The sequence below is a fragment of the Schistocerca gregaria genome, chromosome 5, assembly GCF_023897955.1.
Source record: "Schistocerca gregaria isolate iqSchGreg1 chromosome 5, iqSchGreg1.2, whole genome shotgun sequence".
NCBI classification, from domain to species: Eukaryota; Metazoa; Arthropoda; class Insecta; order Orthoptera; family Acrididae; genus Schistocerca; species Schistocerca gregaria.
Window position 1 is genome coordinate 139,750,572 of NC_064924.1, and position 24,031 is coordinate 139,774,602.

Sequence of the window (24,031 nt, forward strand, 5' to 3'; positions counted from 1 at the left end):
ATAGCAATATTTCAATAAAATAAAAGTGATATAGCATAATTTGTATTGGGAAGATAGTGAAGTGTAGTGGTCATTGCTTGATGGGACAGGCTACTTGTAGTTCCATGTTAGTTTATCTTGGCAACAGTTTTTGTTGTGCTCCCTCAGGTAGTGGACATTCATGCAGAGAATGGTGAGGTGCACTGTATGCCAGTACTGTAGATGATGACGGTATTGTTGATCTCTGCAAGCCTCCAATGGTGCAGGATATGCTTCACACTAGAAATTCAAATGGCAGCAAATACGTTCCTCAAATATTCTGAAATAAAATTTTTGGTTGAAATCACTTTGTTCATTATGAACACAGGATGTTGCCTCTTGCTGCCAACAATTTGAAGTTCCTCCAAAATGGACACAGGATGGAACGAGGCGGTGGTCAGGTGCTCATTACTATTGTGACGACAAAAACCCTGAAACACAGATGCTGTGAACTGAGGATTGTTGTCAGAAACTGGTGTGAAAGGTGCCACCTCTATTACAAATGTCATGAACAGGGCACAGATAGAAGCTGCTGTAGCAGTTGTAGCTATCTGTGCGACACATAGGAAATTTGAGTGTGCATCAACAACTAGCCACCACATTGCTCACTGGAAGGGATCTATAAAAGCAACATGAACTCTTTGCTAGGGCTAGTCAGGGTGTGACCCAGGATTGAAACAATGTGTTTGGGTTGACCGGTTGTGGCCATGGGCATGGCAGGTCCAGACAGTGCATTCAATGGTGGTGTCAACCCAGGACCAACACACATGATGCTGCGCTGTTGCCTTCATTCTGCACATTCAACTACCACCTGGCATCCAGCATTGGCTGTAGCCTACAAAATGACTCCCTCATTGACATTAAGACTGTGATGTAAGGAAATATAGGTGCACCATTTGAGATTTGTATCCTTAGGTGAGTGCTCTGCAAATGCTACCATATAGCAGATAATACCTTATGGAGTAGCAGATCATGGGCCATTTCTGTTGCTACTTCCAGAACCATAATTGGAAATTCATTAAGGATGCATCACTGATTTGCATCTAAGACAAAACATAGTGCATCATGCCTATCACATTCAGAATATGGGCCACATGGCAACCAACAGAATGCATCAATGTTGGAGTGCTGCATGATGAGCCAATAATGGATCTCATAGGTATGGTTACTAAGGCACAGTGCTCATCATTGGAGGTGCTGTGTCATTTTATCAGAAAGTTTTGAATTGAGACCTAACTGCAAAATAAGGGGCTTGTGATCAGTGATCAGGTGAAACTTAGCACCATAGAGATACACATGAAACTTCCAGACACCATATACCACAGCCAAATTTGTGAATCTTTCCTCTGTGACACATTTAATGTTTTAGGTTCAAATGCTGTTCTGTGCTATTAGCATATTTGTGGGACAGCACAACACCAACGCCAAATCTGACGTGACAATGGCAAACATTAAATGCATACTGAGATGGAATATTGTGAAACAAGGGGCTGACCCAACACTCTTTGTAAGTTGCATATATCCCTTTTGGAACACCTATGACCACACAGATTTAACACCTTTTTTAAGCATTTGATTGAGCAGATGGGAAATGTGGACTGCATTAGGAATGAGCTTGATGTAATAATTTAACCTACCAAGGAATGGCTGTAGTTTTTCAAGGTTCTTAAGAAACAGTTAGTTAGTTATTGTGTCCACGTGATCCTGTCTGAGTGTGAGCCCATTTGTACTTAATATATGTCCAAGTACTTGGTACTTAACTCAAAGAAACTATATTTAATGATGTGACAATGCAGACTGTGGGTTTGAGACCATTCAAAAAACATTTGTAGATTGCATAGTTGCTGCTCCCACATGGCCCTGGTAACTAAAGTCATCTAAACAATTAACACAGCCAGGGATACCATAATGAGTTACTCAAGATGTCCCTGAAATATCATGGGAGCACTTGCAACCCCAAATGGCAATCTGTTACAACAATACATGCCGAATGGTATATTAATGACTAGAAACAGTTTCAGCTGATCATCCACAGACAACTGGAAGTTGGCATCAGTGAGATCTCTTGTTGTAAAATAATGGCTGGCAATTCCTATGCCCAAGGAAGCGGATACAGATCAATATTTTCTTGAGCAATAATGATAGATGTTAAACTATAACAGATGTGAAATGATGTGGTAGATTTCTTAACTATGACATAGCCAACTGGCTAGATAATACTGGAGATATAACACCCACACTTTGCAACATATCTAGTTTTGCTTTAACTTGCTCACACATGGTGAAAGGTACTAGATGAGCTCTTCAAAACTCAGACACTGCTATTTGCTGTAAGGGTCTGTGGTCCTATAACTTGACTGCACAGCCTAATGTAGGTTCAAACAGCTGTTTAAATTCACACACCGTTTATCAAATTCTGTGAATGTGATTGCAGTTTGAACTAGATTAACCTCATCTTGACTCTGAAAACTAGAAAGCATAAAATTGTCTGAACCAGAAAAGTTAGTTGTTGTCCAAAAGGTGACTACAAGTAAGGTTAGCTGCCAATACCTACATTTTTATACTTAGTTTGGAAGATGATCTGATCCCACAGTGAGATTAACTGGCCACAGTACATCACCACTTTGCACTGATGGGAATTCAGCTGTGGGGGGCCAATGTGCCAGTATGTGTCTTCATTAATGAGAGACACAAGGGTCCTGTGTCCATCTAGAAGTCTGCTGTCACCCTATTAATGTCCAGTTGCAACATGAGATTCTGCAGCCCACCTGCTGCCACCATGGGCATTGGCAGGACAGTGTGTAGCATCCTGATAGCTGATGTTGTTGGCACACTCATGCCCCAGCTTGCGGCATGCACAATAGATGATATCACAGAAAGGGCTGTAATGATGTTGATGCTCTGGGATGCAATCTAGACATGGTTTGACTGCATGAATTTTGTTGGAGCCCTTTGGCAACAATGGGGAGGAAACCATTGCATGAGCCTTCGTTCACAATGGAACATGCTGATGGCGAACAAAGTGTTTCTGTTAGCCTACCTCTACTGATGATAAGGACAGGGATCACTAGCTATTGCAGTTACTACTCAATCCCATGTCACCAGACTGCTGGACAAACAGGTGGTTGGTAAATTGGATGGTGATGTTTATTGGAAGTCATCAGTTGTTTGTAGAGTACAACAGTGGCTGATAGTACTAACAGTGTCAACAACAGAGGAATTGTGAAACATAGTTTGCAAAGCCTTCACAATAACTTTTTGATCAGGAGTGAGATGGATAACAACATGGATTAAGAAGGCTGCATATAATGTGCCATACTGTTTACAGGAAAAATCACACTTGCATGCCAACCCTTGTAAGTCAGCAACCCAAGTTGCATAGGATTGTGTATGTTGCTTGACACACTGATTAAATGTGAGCCTAGCTCCAATGACGTGAGCACAGTGACTGTAATGGTCAGTCAGCAAACCTCAAACATCTGAAAAAGTTGAAACTACTAGTATCTGAGAATGGATCCATGCCCCACTGGAATAGTTGTACAGTGAGAAAGTTCTTGTGACAACTCTCCTACTCTGTGTAGGTAGAACATTGTTTATGATCATTCCCATTGGTGATAACACAGAGGATCTGAGAATGGATCCGTGTCTCACTGGAATAGTTGTACAGTGAGAAAGTTCTCGTGGCCACTCTCCTACTCTGTGTAAGTGGAACACTGATTATGATCATTCCCACTGGCGGTAACACAGAGACTGACAGAATGAAACAGAGCTAAATGACAGCAGAGATCACAAAGTGAATGAATAACCAAAATAAATCCAGAGAGTAGCAAAATTGTCTGAAGCATATACAACAATGCACAGAGTAATCTAAGTCACAAATATAAATCAGACAATGTCAAAACTCTACTATTCAATGACACATAACTAAGGTTTCAGTGACCAATGTGAGACTGGCCAGTAATGGGCAGACTGTGGTATTTAACAGTAAACACTCATCAAAGGGCAGCACCATCTCCACAAACTGGGGCTGTTGCCTGGAGCCCAAGCACTGTGACATGTTCTCCCTATTGATAACTGCCTAGGCAGGAAATCCAAATCAGTTCTTGATAATAAACGTTAGATTAGAAAAAATGTAGTAACTCTTCTAGCTATGATAATATCTCAGCCAAAGTATTAAAATCTCACAATGAGATTGACTGGTCACTGTACATCACCACTTTGCACTGATGGGAATGCAGCTGTGGGGAGCCAATGTGCCAATATGTCTCTTCATTAATCCATCTAGAAATCTGCTGTTGCCCTATAAATGTCCAGTTGTAACATGAGATTCTGTGCTGTGCTGTGCTGTGTAGATAGTGTGACTCTTGTGTTAGCTTTATAATCAACTGATGAGTAATGGAGTATTTTGTGAGAGACTGAAGTGTCCTGTAGTAACATCAATATAACAGGTGCAGCAGTGAAACAGATGATTTTAAAACCTCCAACAGTGATACAGATTTATTCACAGTGACATAAAGGAAATAGAAGATGAATTTACAGTGCTTGCAATCAATTTAAAATGCCCATCACTCGAAAACATGATTCACGTGGGTGGCTGCCATTTTCCTTCACATATTTCAAGTCTTTTGCAAAAGTTGAACATCACATCTTGCAGGACTGGCTGTGGAATTTAATTAACTTCCTCCTGAATTTGACCCTTGAATTCCTGAGTGGTCTGTGGTGGGTCACACCAGATGACTTGAAATTTCAAATGACCCCAACAGCAGAAATCATATGCTGGAAGGGCAAGAGATCTTGAAGGCCAGGAAATGTCCCTGTTGTTCAAGGTGAGATGATCAGAAAAGAAGTTCTGTAGCACTTTAATGGACTACTGCAAGTTGTGACATTTGGCCCTATCTTGTTGGAATAATGTGTTTGCAGCAAGCTGTCACACCAGGAACTGGTCCAATGTGTGAACATGTTCTGTACTCACAGTAACACCATTATCATGACCATATTTAAAAAAAAATAAGGCCCAATAATTCCAAATGATGATACACTACACTACATGACTACTCTCTGCTGTGGAGTGGCGTTTCATGAAGCATATCAGTATTTCCACACTCACATGTCTAACATTTTGCTTGTCAACAAAGTCTGACACATAAAAATTGGCCTCTTCACTCAAGATCAGATTGTCACACAGGCCTTGGTTGTGATTCATGAGTTCCAACAATTCCCAATAAAAGTGTAATCTCTTGGGAGATTGCTCACATTCAGTTTTTGCACTGTCTGAATTTTGTGCAGTGGTACTGCAGTTCCTTATACAATATTTCCCATACACTTCAACCCAGTGTGTCAAGTTGTGCGGCATGCATGTATGCAGAATGCCTGGGGTTTTGGCCAAAGGTTTATTCCATTACTGTAACATTCTCTGGTGTGCATAAGCATTCTGCACTTCCACTTTTCTTTCACACTGTATTGCCTGTTTCCTCAAAGTTCTGTGCCCACACTTTGATAGCATATGCTGATAGGACTGTGGCATGCCATGCAAGATTTTAATGAATACAAGATAAATGCTGCCCAGCAATATATCTGCTATTGTTTTTGGTAATCCTTTATGACGACAGCATGTTGTTCACTGGTCCACTGTGCTGAATGTTGATAACAGGGTCAATGTTTGTTTTCCATATGGTACGACTTCCACTCTCTGATTCCTATTTCTAGGGTTACCAAACCACCCATTTCACTTTCATACCTGTTACAAAAGTGACGATAACCATCTGGCCTCTAATTACAGACCAATCTCCTTTCTTCCCATGTTCTCAAAATTCTTTGATAAAGTAGCTTACAACAGAGAATCAAACCATCTTTCTGACAATAACCCTTTAACAGCAGCTCAGTTTAGTTTCCATGAAGGCTCCTCTACTAAGAATGCAATATATGATCCCACAAACTCAATTACAGGAGAACTAGACAACAAAAATTACCCTGTTTGGCATTTTTTGTGATCTTGACAAGAGCTTTGACTGAGTAGGTAATAAAGTTCCACTAGGGAAAGTAAAATGATCTGGCATTGAACATCTTTGTCTTGCAGTATGGAGTCATATCTTAACAGTAGAAAACAGAGGGTCACATTAGCAAATGATACAACAGAAATGAGATTAGATTCAGAGCTGGAAACATTGCATATGGTGTGTCACAAAGTTCTGTGCTTGATCTGCTCCTGTTCTTGGTCTACATAAATGGTTTACCAGTGACATTTGAGTCTCTACAAAAATTGTAATTTTTGCTGATGACACAAGTGTATTGATAAAGGATCCAAACACAGTCATACCAGACGGCCAAGAGACTAAGGGAATAGGCTTGCAACTGGTTCACAGTAACAGCTAAACTGTCAGTCCCGCAAAGACACACATTAGGCAGTTCCAAGCAAAACAAAACAGCTCACAGGTACCAGATGGGCATACACTGGTTGCGACTCCTTGTGGGAATGTTCTGTGCTACCAGAAGGATAATAAACTGAGGGGGCACTAACATGTGGATAAGTTAAACAGAAACATCTGCACTGCCTGCTATGCACTCAGAGAGCTCTCTTTGTGTTGACCTGAAGAAAAGTTTGCTAACATACTGCTTAAATGTTTCACGGACATTCCATCACACAGTGCTATGTAAACTGCAAAATATTTCCACAAGACATCTGCTCATCATCTTCAAGTGCTACAGTCACATTGCTGTTGTGGCTTGACAATTTATGAGCTGGCTCACTAGAAAAGTCATCCATAATCTTCTGCTGAAGAAACAGGCTGTGGTATTTGTATGTGCTGTGCATGAAAAGTCCAACCACGACCTTTTGACCTTGCGTGTGGTTGCAGGCCATGTGTTGGTGCCTGGCTTAGTTGTCTGGGTTTCAATTCTCCTTCTGTGTTGACACATTGCATTTGTTTGTCTGCAGCCAGTGATACTTTAGTAGCAGCAATCCTGGTTCCCATGCTTCAAAACTTGAAATCCCATGTCTATATTAGTTAAGTCATTAATAAAATAGAAAGAAACTTCCACATAGGAAAAATATATTAAAAACAAAGATTCCAAGACTTACCAAGCGGGAAAGCGTCGGCAGACAGGCACAATGAACAAAACACACAAACACACACACAGAATTACTAGCTTTCGCAACCGATGGTTGCTTCTTCAGGAAGGAGAGGGAAAGACGAAAGGATGTGGGTTTTAAGGCAGAGGGTAAGGAGTCATTCCAATCCTGGGAGCGGAAAGACTTCCCTTAGGGGGGAAAAAAGGACAGGTGTACACTCGCGCGCGCGCACACACACACACACACACACACACACACACACACACACACACACACATATCCATCCGCACATACACAGACACAAGCAGACATATGTCTGCAGATATGTCTGCTTGTGTCTGTGTATGTGCGGATGGATATGTGTGCGTGTGTGTGTGTGTGCGCGAGTGTACACCTGTCCTTTTTTCCCCCCTAAGGGAAGTCTTTCCACTCCCGGGATTGGAATGACTCCTTACCCTCTCCCTTAAAACCCACATCCTTTCGTCTTTCCCTCTCCTTCCTGAAAAAGCAACCATCGGCTGCGAAAGCTAGTAATTCTGTGTGTGTGTTTGTGTGTTTTGTTCATTGTGCCTGTCTGCCGGTGCTTTCCCGCTTGGTAAGTCTTGGAATCTTTGTTTTTAATATATTAGTTAAGTCATTAGTTATACATTTCTTGATATCTTCTGTAACAGTGGAATCCTAGTTAGTTTGGGACATTATCTCCAATTTTGTAATAAATGCAGAAGGGAAATGGGAAATTTGGCAACTGTGGGAATGGAATGTGACCTTAGCAATGAGAAAATGGAAGCAGTGCCATATGGAGCCATGTCCAATGTCAAAACAGCATTCAGCAGCAGTGGATTTTTCTGACTACCCCAGTCTGGTGTGACATCTATGGTCATCGCACCTGTCTTTAGCCATGTAGTATGTCTTACCAATGTAACAGTTCACCCCCTGGCAGGGAATTTGATATATTCCTGTTCTCCATAAACCTAGGTCACCTTTAATGGAATGCAGTGTCATCTGTGGTCATGTCAATGGGCAGAGCACACACTTTATTCAGTGGCTCTTGATGAGCCTGCTAATCTTACAGGACATGCCACCAACATAAAGTAGAAAAACCGTCCTCATAGAGTTCTTCATTTCTTCTTGCTACTATTTAGGTTTAGCGCATGGTAGTTGAAATGCATTATGAACCTCAGTTGATAATCTTTATGATCTGTGAGCTGGTGGATAAATTGGAGAGCCTTATCAGCTGTGCATCACTATCACTGACAAGCAGCTGTCTCATGCAGTTTACACAACATCATCCAGTACATTTCCCATGAACCATTCAAACAGTTATGCTGTGACATCTGGTATCTTGATTATGGGGGGAGGGGGGGGGGGGGTGATCAACAGAGTATGTGAGTTAGATGAACTTTGAAACCTGAGAAGGAGACTGTTGTACTCACTCTTTTTTTTAAGGTGTCAGGAGCAGCAAATTATACCAATGTTCATAAAAATTTCCCATTATACAGACTTTGCAAACACTAAGATAATTAAACAATGAGCCAGCAGGTCAATAATGAGAGAAAGATTCTATTATACAAGGTGAGAATTAGACAGAGTCTCCAAAAGCTTACTTTGACTCCTCCTGAATACCTCATTGTGTCTATAAACAGATTTCTGGGAGCCAATAGACATCAGCACATGGTCACTTATGGACTGGGTGTGGCAGCAGGTCATGGCACATCAAATTTCCAAGTTTTATTGCCATATATGCCAATCACTGCAAAAAGATAAACAATGGAGAGGCCCTGTGTGTAATTTGCTGCAATATCAGTGTTGGAAGAAGGGCTAAATTTTGTGGCCACTTCAAACACTTTGCCCATTAAAGAAAGGTGTCTTCAAACTAGCCAGTAAGACCATTGAAGAAATAAGGCGAGTGACTTATGGGGACATGACTAGGATACCCACAGCCAAGCAGAATGTCACCACTGAGGACTGAAAAGGGCTCTAGTCTTTTAAAAAAAGACCCAGAAATAGTAATTTTACCTGCTGATAAGGGAAACACTACTGTTCTTATGCCTGCAACATATTATTTTGGCAACATGAAGAATTTACTACCAGACTTAGCATGTTGTTGCCTCCAGGAGGATGCAATTGTTGCAGTGCAATGAAAGATATCTGCTCTCCTCACATCCAGCCAGTTCCCTGTTCACTTGAAAATGAGCTTAATAACAGGAGAGTCCATTCTACCATGACTTTATGGCTGCCAATGATAAATAAAGGAGTAGTTCCACTTTGCCCCATAGGAGCCCAAACATACTGCCTAAAAAAACATCTGGCTTCTCTATTGAGCCCTTTGGAGGGAAAATGTTAACACCACATTCAGAGTTCTAATATTTTAAGTGGCAACTTAAAAAACTGCACCTCAAACCATCTGACATATTAATGAGTGCCTCAGGTGGATTTACAACAACTCATAGGAGCTAAGTGGGAAGAGGACATCTTACATCTTTTCAAACATGTGCTTACTGGAGACTTACTTTTTAGTTAATGACTAATATTTTGAGCAAACTAAAATGTTGCTATGAGTAACACTCTTTCTCCCATAGTAGCAAACCATTTTATGGAAGATTTGTGAACAAAGCACTCCAGTCAATGGCTTTGAAATGGAAATGGTTTTGGAGGTATGTAAACAATATCTTTGTGGTTTGGAGCTATGGAAGCAATATCTTTGTGGTTTAAGTACATGGGACAGCAGTGCTTCCTTAATTTTTGGAATATCTTAATTCTTTCCATCCGAGCATCCACTTCATGTAGGAAGTGAAGAAAAATGGAGAACTCTTGTTTCTGAATGTCATGGTTCATGGAAAAGAAGACTGCTCCTTGGGTCACTGTGTGTTCCACAAACCTGCATGTATGTAGGTTTGAAGTTAAATAGTGGAAACACTGCTGTGGAGATACTATGCAATGGAATCTACTATTGTCACTGATAGCACATGTTGTTGACATACCTACCTCCAAGCAAATGGACTTGCCTGTCCCACATCACCTGCATGTTCACAATTGAGGGAAACACAGTCACTTGTCAGCGAGCAGTCTAACGTAATGGTGTCTCTATGTTTTCAAAACAGGAACAAAGGAGCTGGCTCAAGATTGAACAGGCCAGAGGTCATAAAACATGACAGTGTCATCAAGATCTTCAAAAGGCATGCAAGGAATCGGCATTGCTGGCACATTGGGTAAAAGCCTTCAACGAAGGTCAGAAAACTGTGGCAGACATGCGTCAGCCAGGTTGTCCTAGTGTCTCTGAAGAAGAAGTGCACATTGTTGCCATGATAGTGCACAGTGATCAGTGCCATACAATTCATGAGTTCGCCCACAAAACCGGATTAGCACATACGACTGTGCTACACATCCTAAAGGAATGCCTGGGCATGCAAAAAATTGCATCACGATGGGTTTTGTATGACTTGATGGAAATGCAGAAATGGATGTGTTACAATGCTGGTCAGACACATTTGGAGTGCTATGAGCATGAAGGACAGGCTTTCTTATGCTGTATCATAACACTGGATGAGATGTGGGCCACATCATATGAGCCAAAACTGAAACACCAATCCAATGAATGGCATAATTATGGGCCACTGTGAAAGTCGAAAGTAGATCAGAGCCCCAGTATGGTGAAAGTTATGGTGATTCTCATGTATAACTGTGATGGTGTTATCCCAACGCATTACGTTCCTCCATGGTATACTGTCAATGCGCAGCATTACTGTTTGTTTTTGGAGCATCACCTGTGACCAGCTTTGTGAAAGAAGCGGCAACACTTTCTGCGCAACCCACCCATCATTTTGCATGAAAATGCACGAGTGCATACAGTGCAAGCTGTGGCTGCTCTGTTCAGTCAATGGGACTGGAAAGTACTGTACCATCCTCCATACTCCACAAACTTAAGTCCTTGTGACTTTGATTTGATTCCGAAGATGAAGGAACCACTTAATGGCATTCGTTTCAGAACTGTTCCAGCACCTTGATAAGTAGATTTGCAGTACATTTTGAACAGCATGCACTAAACCTCAAGAGTGGCCAGAAGAAACAGAGATCACCACGAGGATGAATTTTATGTCTAGTCTTGGTGGCATGTTCTTTAATATCAGCAGGTATTCAAGAAACATAAATGAAGTGAGTCTTCTACCCTCTGATATGAGTGTAAACAATCTTGGGTTCTGTTATAAAACGTCCTAGGTCCAAAAAAACAGGAATATATTAAATACTATGCCAGTGTGAGCAATTTTACATTTGTTAGACATGTGACACAGATGCCATGAACATACAAGTCACACCAAATTAGTTCAGTCACAGAAATTATTGTTGATAAACATTATCTTGAGTCTTAGCATGGGGCACAGCATGAATTATAGTGTGTGCAGCGTCCTCTCATGCACTCCATGTACTGAGACACCAACATTAAAGAAGCAGTTGAAATACATATAAGTAATACTTAACAGAGTTATGGAATTTTGACTCAGCAAACCATAGAAACAGCATTTGCAGCACTAAGACATCATTGGCCACAGACAAATGCATGCTACACATAGACACAGATGGAAAATAAAATCAGGACAATTAGGCCAGGCGCCACCATCTGGCCTGCATGTGAATGCCGGATCTTCAGCATACAGTTATGCTTTTCCTGTACTGTGCATGTGAAGACCATGGCCTCTTCTCTGACAGATAGCTTTGGATGTAAACGTCCTATAAAATTTGTCTATGATGGTGTTATAGCCTTGCTCATTTGCACCTGCACTTTTCTAGTGAACCACTGCATAAATCAGTGAGCCACAACATCACGGTGTCAGTAGCATCTGAAGGTGATGAGCAGCTGGTTTGGAAATAGTGTACAGTTTACACAACACCATCCAACGTAACACCCAGTATCTGCTTCAGACACCTGGGAATTCTTACACTTACATGAGAGCACAAACTTACTTTACTTAACCATCAATCAGGGACCTTGCAGATCAAGCACTTTACAAGTATTTTGGCTTGTTCTTATGTTTGATCTGCTGTCCACTCTTAGAAAGCTGTAATTCTTTATGTCCTTCTCTGTTGTTGAGGTGCATTATTGTGCTGGTTGTTTTGTTGGGGTTTGGGTGTAGCTGCCACTTGGAGCAATATGTGTTCAGGACTTCCAGGTCTGCATTCATTCTTTTGTTGAGATCGTTGAAATTTTTACTTTGGTACGCGATGGCCAGGTCATCAGTGTATGCAAATTTACGTGATTTGATTTCTGGCATGTCAGATACATACAGTTTGAAGAGAACAAACAGGTGCTAATGCCAAGCCCTGTGGCAGACCATTATTCAGAACCAAACTCTTGCTGTTCATGCCATGAAGTGAGACATTTATTTTCCCTCCTGTTAACATTTTTTTGAGTAGTGTGTAGGTCTGTTTGCATTTTGTGATTCTAGTTAGCTTGAACAATATCCCTTCGATCCACACTGTATCGTAAGCTGATGTAAGATGTATGAGAACCAGCCCAGTTTTCATCTTGTTTTGGAAACCTTTCTCTATGTAGGTTGTAAGGAACAGCATTTGATTGCAACAATTTCGGCTTGCTCGAAAACTGGCTTGGTATGTTGAAAGGTTGGTGTCAATGTATGGAGTTAATCTAGTCAGTAATATTCTCTCGAATGATTTATAGGAGGTAAGTAGCAGGGATATTGGTCTGTAGTTCTTTGGGTTATCCCCAGTCTTTCTGGTTTCAGCACAGTGATGACTTTTGCTTCTTTACAGATCTAGGGGAGAGCACCAATACTGATACATTCCTTGCAGAGTTTGCATGGAACATTAAAAAATACCTTATAAAATATTCCTTAATAGGCACTTGTTTGCATCTCAGATTCCTTGTGCTAATGTATGATCATAGACAAATTTTTAACTCTGTCTTGAATTGGCCTGATCCAATAATCTCACTTTTAATCCTGATAAATCCCGGTGTATCATGTCCATAATATACACAAGGTAGCCACAGTTGGGCATTAGAACCCAGATATGACAGTGGCTACATGTGTGTGAATTACACATGTGTGAATATTTGTGTGATTTGTTTATACCTGACAAAGGCCTTAGTCTGACAGTTGCTAATTTTAGCAACCTTTCTTCAATGTGCCGCTCAGCCCATCCTTTATGTGGTGAGTAGCTATGCATCCTAATCCATATTGTTAATCCATTCTGGATTTTTCATTATTCTTTTGTCCGCCCCTGGTAGCCGAGTGGTCAGTGTGACGGAATGTCATGCCTAGTGGCCCGTGTTCAATTCCCAGCTGGGTTAGAGAGTTTCTCGACTCAGGGACTGGGTGTTGTGTTGTCCTTATCATCATTTCATCCTCATCGTCACACAAGTCTCCGAAGTGGTGTCAACTCAAAAGACTTGCACCAGGCGAACAGTCTACCCGACGGGAGGCCCTAGCCACTTGTGATTTCCGTTTACATTATTCTTTTATACATGTAGAAAACCCAGAAATGCTTCAAAATTGCTAAATGTGTATGGGAATTGGATATACATCCTAATCTAGGGTATCCCTGGAAATTGTGTCAGGATGCAGATTCGGACTCCTCATTGATACCTAAATCACGATGAAGGTGAAGAACTCAAAATCATAATAAATAATGTAGAATATGAATGAAAAAGACTTCTTTATAATTTTGATTTTTATTGTTTTTGAGGATTTTTTTAAAAAAATTGTAACAATAAAATTTAGAAAACTTAAGAATATACAACATTTTTCATTTTTTGGATACTGTGTGGTGAGAGTACGAACTGGTGTTCTGACTACCAGTTTGTGTAAAGGCAACATACAGCTGACCATGCGAAAATATTCTGATTGCTTGATTGTGTGGGAGTCATACCAAACAGAACTGGTAGGGGATATTGTACATATACAGAAAAGGGCAGCACAAATGGTAAGATGTTTGTTTGACCCATGGGAGAGTATTACAGCGCTTCTGAACAAACTGAAGTGGCAAGCTCTTGAAGTTAGAAATGAACTATCCCGAGAAAGTCTAGTGACAAAGTTTCAAGAAATGGCTTTAAATTATGACTCCAGGAACATGCTACAACACCCTATGTATCACTCACATAGAGATCTTGAGAACAAAGTTAGAATAATTACAGCATACTCAGAGGCATGCAAACAATCACTCTTCTCACAGTCTATATATGAATGAAATGGGAAGCAACCATGATGATTGGTACAATGGGACATATGCTCTGCCATACACATCATGGTAGTTTGCATAGTATGGATGTAGATGTGGTTTGTAAATCAGTCCCAATGTTTTTGGGTGTCTGACCTTGAGCCTTGTTTACTGTTATTGCAAATGAAACCTTGATTGGAAACTGAAGTCACTTAATATAAAAGGGTAAATTGGTTCAGATTATTGGTAGATGGGGTATGAGAGTGACACCTCCAACATCTCAACCTGTGACAATGAATCAAATTGTGTTGTAGTATCATAACAATAAACCATAAATACAACTTTTTTTGTTAAAATCAGGTTTGAGAACGAAAACAAAACAGCATTCTGTTGCATATACAATTTCTGTTTAGATTTATACATGTGGAGAAATGATTACATTCAACTGAATCAAAATAAAGGTACCAGATTCTGAAAAGATACCTTTTCTTATGTGGTTCAGTTAAGACATATGTAAGATCTCATACCTCAATACCACACATAAATTATTGTACTCACATTTGAATTACTGGTTCATTAATGATTTTTTTTATTATTTTTTTACAGTGAAGGAATGTTAATTGGTCATTTATTTCAAAATGTATTTTTAAGATATCTCAGCAATTTTTACAATGAATACAATAACTTCTTTATGCAGTAATTGCAAACAATGAAAAAGATGCACTCATCACACAGTAAAAATGTTAGTTGTAGATACATACTTAATCAAGAAATGTAGTGTTATAATTCAGCTTGTGATCTTTTCCCACACACAGTGACAGTCGCACACACACATCTGCGCCTCTCCACTCCGGATTGCAGTCTGATGAAATCCTCATTCTAATTTTTTCTCAGTATTCTCCCTCTGCCTTAAGCTTCACCTCCTCTGTCTCTTCCCCCAAACTTTATTTACATCCATACTGCACATTTGATTGTGCTGTTTCTATCAATGTATTTTAATCAGCTTCCCCCGCTGTCACTCCCTCTCCCCAGCTATCACTTGCCTTATGATCCTTGTCTCTTCCACATTATCCTTTTCTGTTCAATCTAATGATAAAGACACACTCACCACTCAAATTTTCCCTCAACAAAACATCTGTATATTGCAGCTGTGTGGCATAGCATACATGCATACCCTGAAGACTAACAGCTTATATGTAAAAGTAAACTTCTTTGTAAGCCTATGTACTGCTCAGTGCTTTCTCTTTTCAGTAAGCAGTTATCTTTACCTGAAACACTGGCTGTATTCTGCTCAGGATTTTCTATTATCATATTAATGTAAGAATTTTAATTGTATATATGTGCAGGTAATGGTGTTATGTCTTTATATAAAACAAAAGAAACATGGCCATGATAGTGTGTGTTTGGGTGTCTGTGTGATTCCTTTTCTTTTATCTTATGTACTGTTTCATCCAGGAATTTCCATTATTGTTATACAATGTTTTGTCTTTCTTGTTTCAGCTGGTAGCAGATAATCTACTGATAGTTGACGCACCACGTTTTAGCCACAGAGGTCTGCTTCTCGACACTGCCCGCCATTTCATTCCAATGAGCTACATAAAGAAGACTTTGGATGCAATGGCCTACAATAAGATGAATGTCTTTCATTGGCATATTGTTGATGATTCAAGTTTTCCATACCAGAGTGCTGCTTTTCCTCTTCTAAGGTTAGTTGGCTGCCTTCCTTTTTTTCTGTTTAACATTACCGTATTTACTCAAATCTAAGCCGCAATTTTTCCCTCATTTTTGTAATCCAAAAACCCGTCTGCGGCTTAGAATCTTCTGAAAAATGTTGGTAGGTGCCCCCACAACTAACTCCTGCCATCAAATATATGGAGCACTACACAGGCATGCTTTGCAGGCATAAAGATAAATACTGGTGCCAAAACCTCTGAGTCAGTAAATACATTTAAAAAAAAAAGTAGAAGAATGTTAGCATTATGCCATGTATTCTTTCGTGTTTCCTGCTATCTCATTTAAATCCTGGCTGCCTAATAAACTATGAAACTAGAGCGAGACAACAGCAAACGCAGAAGAACATACATACCGTGTCATGTTTATATTCGTATTATTCTTATGCTGAATAGTGATAGTCAGAAATTAAGCACGTCAACTTCGCTAAACTCTCATTCAGAACATCTTCTATCATACAGAGTCTATTATTTGGTTCTTGTTGATCATTATCAAAGAAAGTAACAACAAATAGCAGTCTGTTGCCATTGTTTCACTTATGAGACAATTCCTCTCCTTTTTTATTGTAAGCCGTGGTAGCGCGCACAAAAATAAGCCATTCTGCGAGCTGCAACATGTTGTATACACTCATTATCTGAATGCAAGAAACAGAGCATGACACAGTACAATAATGCATTTTCAGCTTGGAGTGACGTAAACACCTATAACAAAGAGAATGGCACTTATCAGGTCAAAGCAAAATAAGCAATTGATTCAAAGCAGACGAAGTATGTGAAAAAGGAGGGGTACCCGTATAAAAACAGACTGAGCACCTGACACATAGCAATGGCTACTTGGTAAAGCTTAACTGCTAAGCTTACAACCTGAACCAAACCACTGTAGCTGTGTCTTCATCCATTTGATCTAAATTGTGTGTCATGTTACACTGGACCAACTTTGTTTTGATTTGGAGGTGTGGTCTAAAACTTTTCTCTCTCCTTAAATTTCGAGTCTCAAATTTCAGGTGTAGCTTAGATTCGGGAAAAATTTTTTTCCCTTGATTTTGAGTCTCATTTTTCAGGTGCGGCTTAGATTCGAGTGTGGCTTGGATTCAAGTATATACGGTAGTCAGACATATATCACATATAACTGCAAAGTGTAGTGCACAGTGCTATGAACTCAAAGCTGAGGAAGAGTTTTATGCCTTTCTTTATTTGTCAACTATATGGCAATGGTACTGCTGTATCATAGAACAAATAACTTCACATGGCTCATCTGGATTGACACATTGTCCACTAAGAAAGCGTGCATGACCTAACACTGGATATACTGGTGGTATCTGTGGTGAACTGGGTGCAACTTTTGCTCTCTTCGAGTGACAGAGAATCCTACATCCTTCCAACAAGCTGTCCAAACTTTCTTTTTCTGGATAACATAAACAGTAATTCCAAAATAGACTGAATAAATAATATTGTTATCAGTTTAAGGTTTGTAAATAATACAAAGAGCTACAAAATCCTCTAGATTGCAGAAGCTACAAGTAACTGTCACCTATATGAGACATTTAACTGCTATTAGTGATGCAAATCACTTGGTTACTTTGCTGTGTGTGGATGCAACTGACAAATATCTCATCACATTTGTGGCAAAATTTCTGCAAATCATGTGAGTTCTTGTAGCAACGTCAGTGAATGTAGTTTTCGAGTAAAAAATCATTGTTAGTGACAAGGTAATCTATCTGACGGAAGCCTCAAACAAAACTTTGAAGGATCTTACATCCTTAGTCCAAAGAAAAGCAAAATACTAATCCTCTGAATATTGACAACATGAATTGGGATAGATCGCTACTCACCACACAGAGGAGGTGATGAGTGGCAGACAGGCACTTTTAACAAACATTTAAAAGGAGACCAAGCTGTTGGACAAAGTCTTTCCCCAAATAGGGAAACACACATTCATACATCCACAACTCTAATACACATTGTCACTGTCATCTCTGGGCACTGAAATGCAAGAAACAGAGCATGACACAGTACAATAATGCATTTTCAGCTTGGAGTGACGTAAACACCTATAACAAAGAGAATGGCACTTATCAGGTCAAAGCAAAATAAGCAATTGATTCAAAGCAGACGAAGTATGTGAAAAAGGAGGGGTACCCGTATAAAAACAGACTGAGCACCTGACACATAGCAATGGCTACTTGGTAAAGCTTAACTGCTAAGCTTACAACCTGAACCAAACCACTGTAGCTGTGTCTTCATCCATTTGATCTAAATTGTGTGTCATGTTACACTGGACCAACTTTGTTTTGATTTGGAGGTGTGGTCTAAAACTTTTCTCTCTCCTTAAATTTCGAGTCTCAAATTTCAGGTGTAGCTTAGATTCGGGAAAAATTTTTTTCCCTTGATTTTGAGTCTCATTTTTCAGGTGCGGCTTAGATTCGAGTGTGGCTTGGATTCAAGTATATACGGTAGTCAGACATATATCACATATAACTGCAAAGTGTAGTGCACAGTGCTATGAACTCAAAGCTGAGGAAGAGTTTTATGCCTTTCTTTATTTGTCAACTATATGGCAATGGTACTGCTGTATCATAGAACAAATAACTTCACATGGCTCATCTGGATTGACACATTGTCCACTAAGAAAGCGTGCATGACCTAACACTGGATATACTGGTGGTATCTGTGGTGAACTGGGTGCAACTTTTGCTCTCTTCGAGTGACAGAGAATCCTACATCCTTCCAACAAGCTGTCCAAACTTTCTTTTTCTGGATAACATAAACAGTAATTCCAAAATAGACTGAATAAATAATATTGTTATCAGTTTAAGGTTTGTAAATAATACAAAGAGCTACAAAATCCTCTAGATTGCAGAAGCTACAAGTAACTGTCACCTATATGAGACATTTAACTGCTATTAGTGATGCAAATCACTTGGTTACTTTGCTGTGTGTGGATGCAACTGACAAATATCTCATCACATTTGTGGCAAAATTTCTGCAAATCATGTGAGTTCTTGTAGCAACGTCAGTGAATGTAGTTTTCGAGTAAAAAATCATTGTTAGTGACAAGGTAATCTATCTGACTGAAGCCTCAAACAAAACTTTGAAGGATCTTACATCCTTAGTCCAAAGAAAAGCAAAATACTAATCCTCTGAATATTGACAACATGAATTGGGATAGATCGCTACTCACCACACAGAGGAGGTGATGAGTGGCAGACAGGCACTTTTAACAAACATTTAAAAGGAGACCAAGCTGTTGGACAAAGTCTTTCCCCAAATAGGGAAACACACATTCATACATCCACAACTCTAATACACATTGTCACTGTCATCTCTGGGCACTAGAACCCAAATATGGCGTGCACCATTCTCAGTTGGATTGGGTAGTTGGGATGCAGAAAGAGCATGGGATGGGAGAGGGAAGGAATAGCAGAATAGGGGTGGTGAAGATGCTGCAGTGTTGGCTGCAGGAGTGTGCAGGAATACGATACAGGATGATCAGCTGTTAGGTACAGCATCGGGTGACTGTGCTGAGGAAAAGGGGAGGAGGGGCAAGGCAAATGGGAGGAGAGAGAAGTAGTGAAGGGAAAAGAACTATATGCTGGTATGATGGAAAGGCAAAAACGTGTGTGTGATGCTGGAACAAAGGATATGTCACAGGGTGGGTTCACACCTGCACAATTTAGAAAGGCTGGTGTCCTTGGAAAGAATCCAGATGGCACAGGCTATGAAGCAATTGGTGAAGTCAAGCACATAGTGTTGGGCAGCACACTTGGCAACTGGATGGTCCAATTGTCTCTTGATCAGTCAGGTGGTGGCCATTCATGGAGATAGAGAGCTTGTTTGTGGTTGTGCACACATATGAGGCATGTTCAGAAAGTAAGTTTACTAGATTTTTATATCTTTTTAGAAAAAGTGTATCTGAAAGAAATTGCACAACATTGTTAGCACACTTTTTATTGCTTTTTGTTCATATAATCACCATTCCATTCAATGCATGTGGTGAACCATGGCACATGGTTCTTTGTGCCCTCAAAGCACTCTCCTGCCAGCTCCTATCCCAACTTCAGAACCTCTGTCTGCAACTGTTCATCAGAAAAAAATTAATCCCACTCACATATGACTTCAGGGAAGTGAAAAGATGATAATCTGAAGATGACAAGTCAGGGGATTCTGGAAATTGCTTCAGAACATCCCAACCAAACAAGTCCAAGAGCACCTTGGTGGTTAAGGTTGCATAAGGATGGGTGCTGCAATGCAAAAAGCACACTCCTCTCATCTGCATTCCACTGATCTTGTTTTGAATGCTTCTTTTGAGTTTCTTGTGGATTCACAATATCATTGTGCATTAGTGATCTCCTCTGAGGCAGAAACTTGACCAAAATGATGCCTTTTTGGTCCCAAAACATAGAGGCCACAATTTTTCACCTGAAATTGCGGTTTTAAAATTTGTGGATATGGGGATTTTGTGTGACACCACAGTGACAACTGTCTTTTTGTCTCAGGCATGTAATAAGCCACCAATGTTTCACCTCCAGTCATAACAGGGCACAGAAAATCTTCATCTTCCAATTCAAGTCACTCAAGAAACTCACAGGTGCTACTGATATGATTTTTCTTGTACTGCTCTGTCACCTGTTTTGGGATCCATGTTGTGCACAGTTTCTGATCTCTCAGCATTTCTGTGTCTCATATAACAAAGTTTTTGAGAATTGTGGAGACATCGCAGAAATTTCATCTACTGTCAATTGGCAGTCTTCATGGGCAGTTTCTTCAGTTTTTTACATCACCTTATCTATCAAAGTGGTAGTCTTCCAAGACTCTGTTCATCATAAACATTTGTACTACTTGCACAAAAATCCCTACACCACTTAAACATACTTGTTCTGTTTAAAACAACTTTATTCTAAACGATTTTGATTTGAAAAATAAAAAAAAGATAATCCTTCTGTGAGTAGAAAGCAATTTACGTGATGTGGCTCGTACTTGGTGCGATTTTTTACAGACATCCCTCTACCACTCAGTGTTGCCAACCCCCAAAAACAAAAAACACAGTCACAGTACACTTACTTTCTGAATATGTCTCATAGAATGCTGCAAAGTCCTTGCAGCCAAGTTGGCAAACTACAAGATTGCTTTCACATGTGGTTCTGTTTTCAATAAGTAGGAGCTGCCTGTGACAGAACTCCAGTATATGGCAATGGAAGAATGTATAGGGCATGTCTTGCATCTAGATCTATTATGGGCAAATGAGCCATGAGGTGAGGGGTTGAAAGGAGGGTTGGAATACGAATAAACAAGGACATTGTGAACATTGGATGTGTGGCACAATATCACTGAAGGATTTTTTCTGCGGGGGGGGGGGGGGGGGGGGGATGGAGGATAGTGGAGAGATTGTTTCTCATTTCAGGGCATGGTCAAAGGAGTTCAAACCATTGTGGAAATGTGATTCAGTTCCTCCAGTTCTGAGTGGGTACTGAGTCATGAAAGGATGCTGCTTTGTGACTAGTCAGTGGGTATATGGGGAATGGTAGGTCACTGGGAAGACAATATGTTTCTGGATAGGATGAAGAGGGCAGTTTTGGTCTGTGAATGCCTTGGTGAGACTTTTGGCTTATTTGGAGATGGACTGATTTTCATTACAGACATGAGAACCACAGGTGGCTGGGCTGTTTGGTAGGGACTTCTTGGTGTGGAATGGGTGACTGTTGCTGAAAGGAGATATTGATTGGTAGGTTTGATGTGAATAGAGGTAGTCCTGTAAGAATCCTTGAGATGGAGGTCAGTGTTGAGGTAGGTGAACTTTTGGTTTGGGCATGAACAGGTGAAGTGAATGGGGAAGAAGTTGCTGGACTTCTGGAGGAATGTGGATATGATATCCTCACTTTGGTCCATACCATGAAGATGTCATCAATGAATATGAATCAGGTGAGGAGGTTTGTGATTTTGGGTGGCCACAAAGTCCTCTAGATGGCCCATGAGTAGGTTGGCATAGGTTGGTGTCATGCAGGAGCGTGTGGCTGTACTAAGGATTTGTTTGTAGGTGATATCTCCAGAGAACAGTATTTCAAAAATTTGTAATTATTAACTGTATAGATCCAATTTGTCACAAAAATTTATAAAATGTATGTTTGACATTTGAAAAACCAATAGTTAAAAAGGTTTTCCGTCCAATATCTTGTGTACAATATATGTACTGAAAAAGAGATTTATATGGACAAATAATAAATAATTTCATAAGACAATTAAACTGCACCAAATTCTTTGTCAGTTTCTATTAATTAGCTTGTTCCTGATATTTTCAAATCAGTGGTCATTATTTTATTTCATAACTGGCACACAGAAATTATTTATGTCTATTTAACTTTTCTAAAGCATGGAGCCTTAAACTGGTTTAAAAGAGCAATGTGCAATATTTGAGCTGTAATTAAATTTTGTTTTTGCGAAAAAGTAATACATACTTTTATTATTTTACACTGTAGTCTCCCTTGTTTGTAATAAATAACAAGTACTTGTACATTAAAAGGAAATTGTGGAGGATTACTTACTCGCTAATGGTGATCAGGAAGGCAGATATAAGTTTGAAGGCAGCTAAGTATCAGGAAAGGTAGGGATCAGTGGCAGCAAAACCAAGGGCACTGGGAATGATAGTGTAGAGGAAGGTGACATCGAGAGTGATGAACAGGAATTGTGGAGAGTTGGTAGAAGAAATGGTCAGTGTATTTATGTAGGAGGGTAGATTACTATGAATATATTGTTTAAAATCACCATTTGAAGGTTTATTATTTAGATTTGTATACTTTTTGTTTCTTAAAACGCTGCTGAAGAAGTACAATAAAAATCACGTATCCATTCGAAATGCATGTGGAGTACTGAAAGCACTGCACTGGCCAAGTGGATTTGTGGCAGACTAGCTCAAAGGCAATTTCTTTTGCAATAGATCCAAATTTGATGATGTCTCATAGGTACTGTAGCTAAAATTAATGAGTCAGGTATATTTATCCTTACACATCTGCAATGAGTATTATGTGGTGTCAGAATGAGAGCCTATTGTAAAACATGCAAAGAATTAGTACAAGTTAAAGTACCTGGCAGGACTCCAGTCACACATCAAAGAAAAATGATTTTTAAGCTATCAAAACCTGGGCTCCTCTGTCTGAAGATAGAAGGACAAAAGGAAGGTAAAAGGGCAGCTTGTTGGTAGGAGGTAAAATTTTTAAATAAGGAAGGTACAGTGAGACAGCACAAAATCAAATTTAACTGTAAGTGCACAAGTTGAAATGTGCAAACTACTGAAGTTGAATGAGAACTGAAGCAAAAAAAAGTCAGTGAATGACATAAAGGAAATAATGTTCAGACAAGAGAGGGTAAGTTTGTGACTGAAAGAAGATAGACAGGTCTAGAATTTAGATAACAAGATTTTTGTTGTAGGTACTGCAATACATGAGACACCTATTACAAATTACTGTGTAATACTAATATATGTCACCTGCCTTTGTTTACAAGAATGAGTGGACATGGTCATAGTCTTCATGCTACAGAAAAAGCTGAATATTGTCCATGTTTTGCTATTTTTAATGCACTGAACACATACAGACAAAGAATCTTGGATAATAACTCTAATTCAGTAATTCAGTTTTTAAAAGTTGGAAGGGGGAATTGGCCATTGACTTAACTGTCAAGCAGGCACACCTATGTATAAACTGTACCAACTACAAATAAAATTGTTTTGCAGTGTTCCATTCTTGTTTCACTGTTGCAAGCCCATACCTATTCCTTCATTATTGCTTGAGCTAATACATTTATATATTGTATTGTCATCTGTTCAAATGAGCAGCAGTAAAATAAAATAAACAGCAAGGTAGATGAGAAAAAATTTACAATCCATGCAAGAAAATGACTCAAATTATGAGCTAGTTGCACAATCCTACAATGAGACCAGTGTCTACAGAATAATTAGTAATTGAATAAGCAATTGGTTGGGATCTGATGCAACTGTGCTGTGATGTTTAGTGCTTCAAATGGATCATTACTGTGAGAACAATTGTCAATC

At 39.7% G+C, this 24,031-nt stretch overlaps 1 protein-coding gene across 1 annotated transcript in view; it reads left to right on the forward strand.

Annotated features, from left to right (window-relative positions):
- Nucleotides 1-24,031, forward strand: part of LOC126273264 (beta-hexosaminidase subunit beta-like) — a 182,494-nt gene that overhangs the window by 92,077 nt on the left and 66,386 nt on the right. Inside the window, exon 4 of the mRNA XM_049976807.1 lies at nt 15,758-15,963. Coding sequence (XP_049832764.1) covers nt 15,758-15,963 — 206 coding nt within the window. The remainder of the gene's footprint in view (nt 1-15,757; nt 15,964-24,031) is intronic.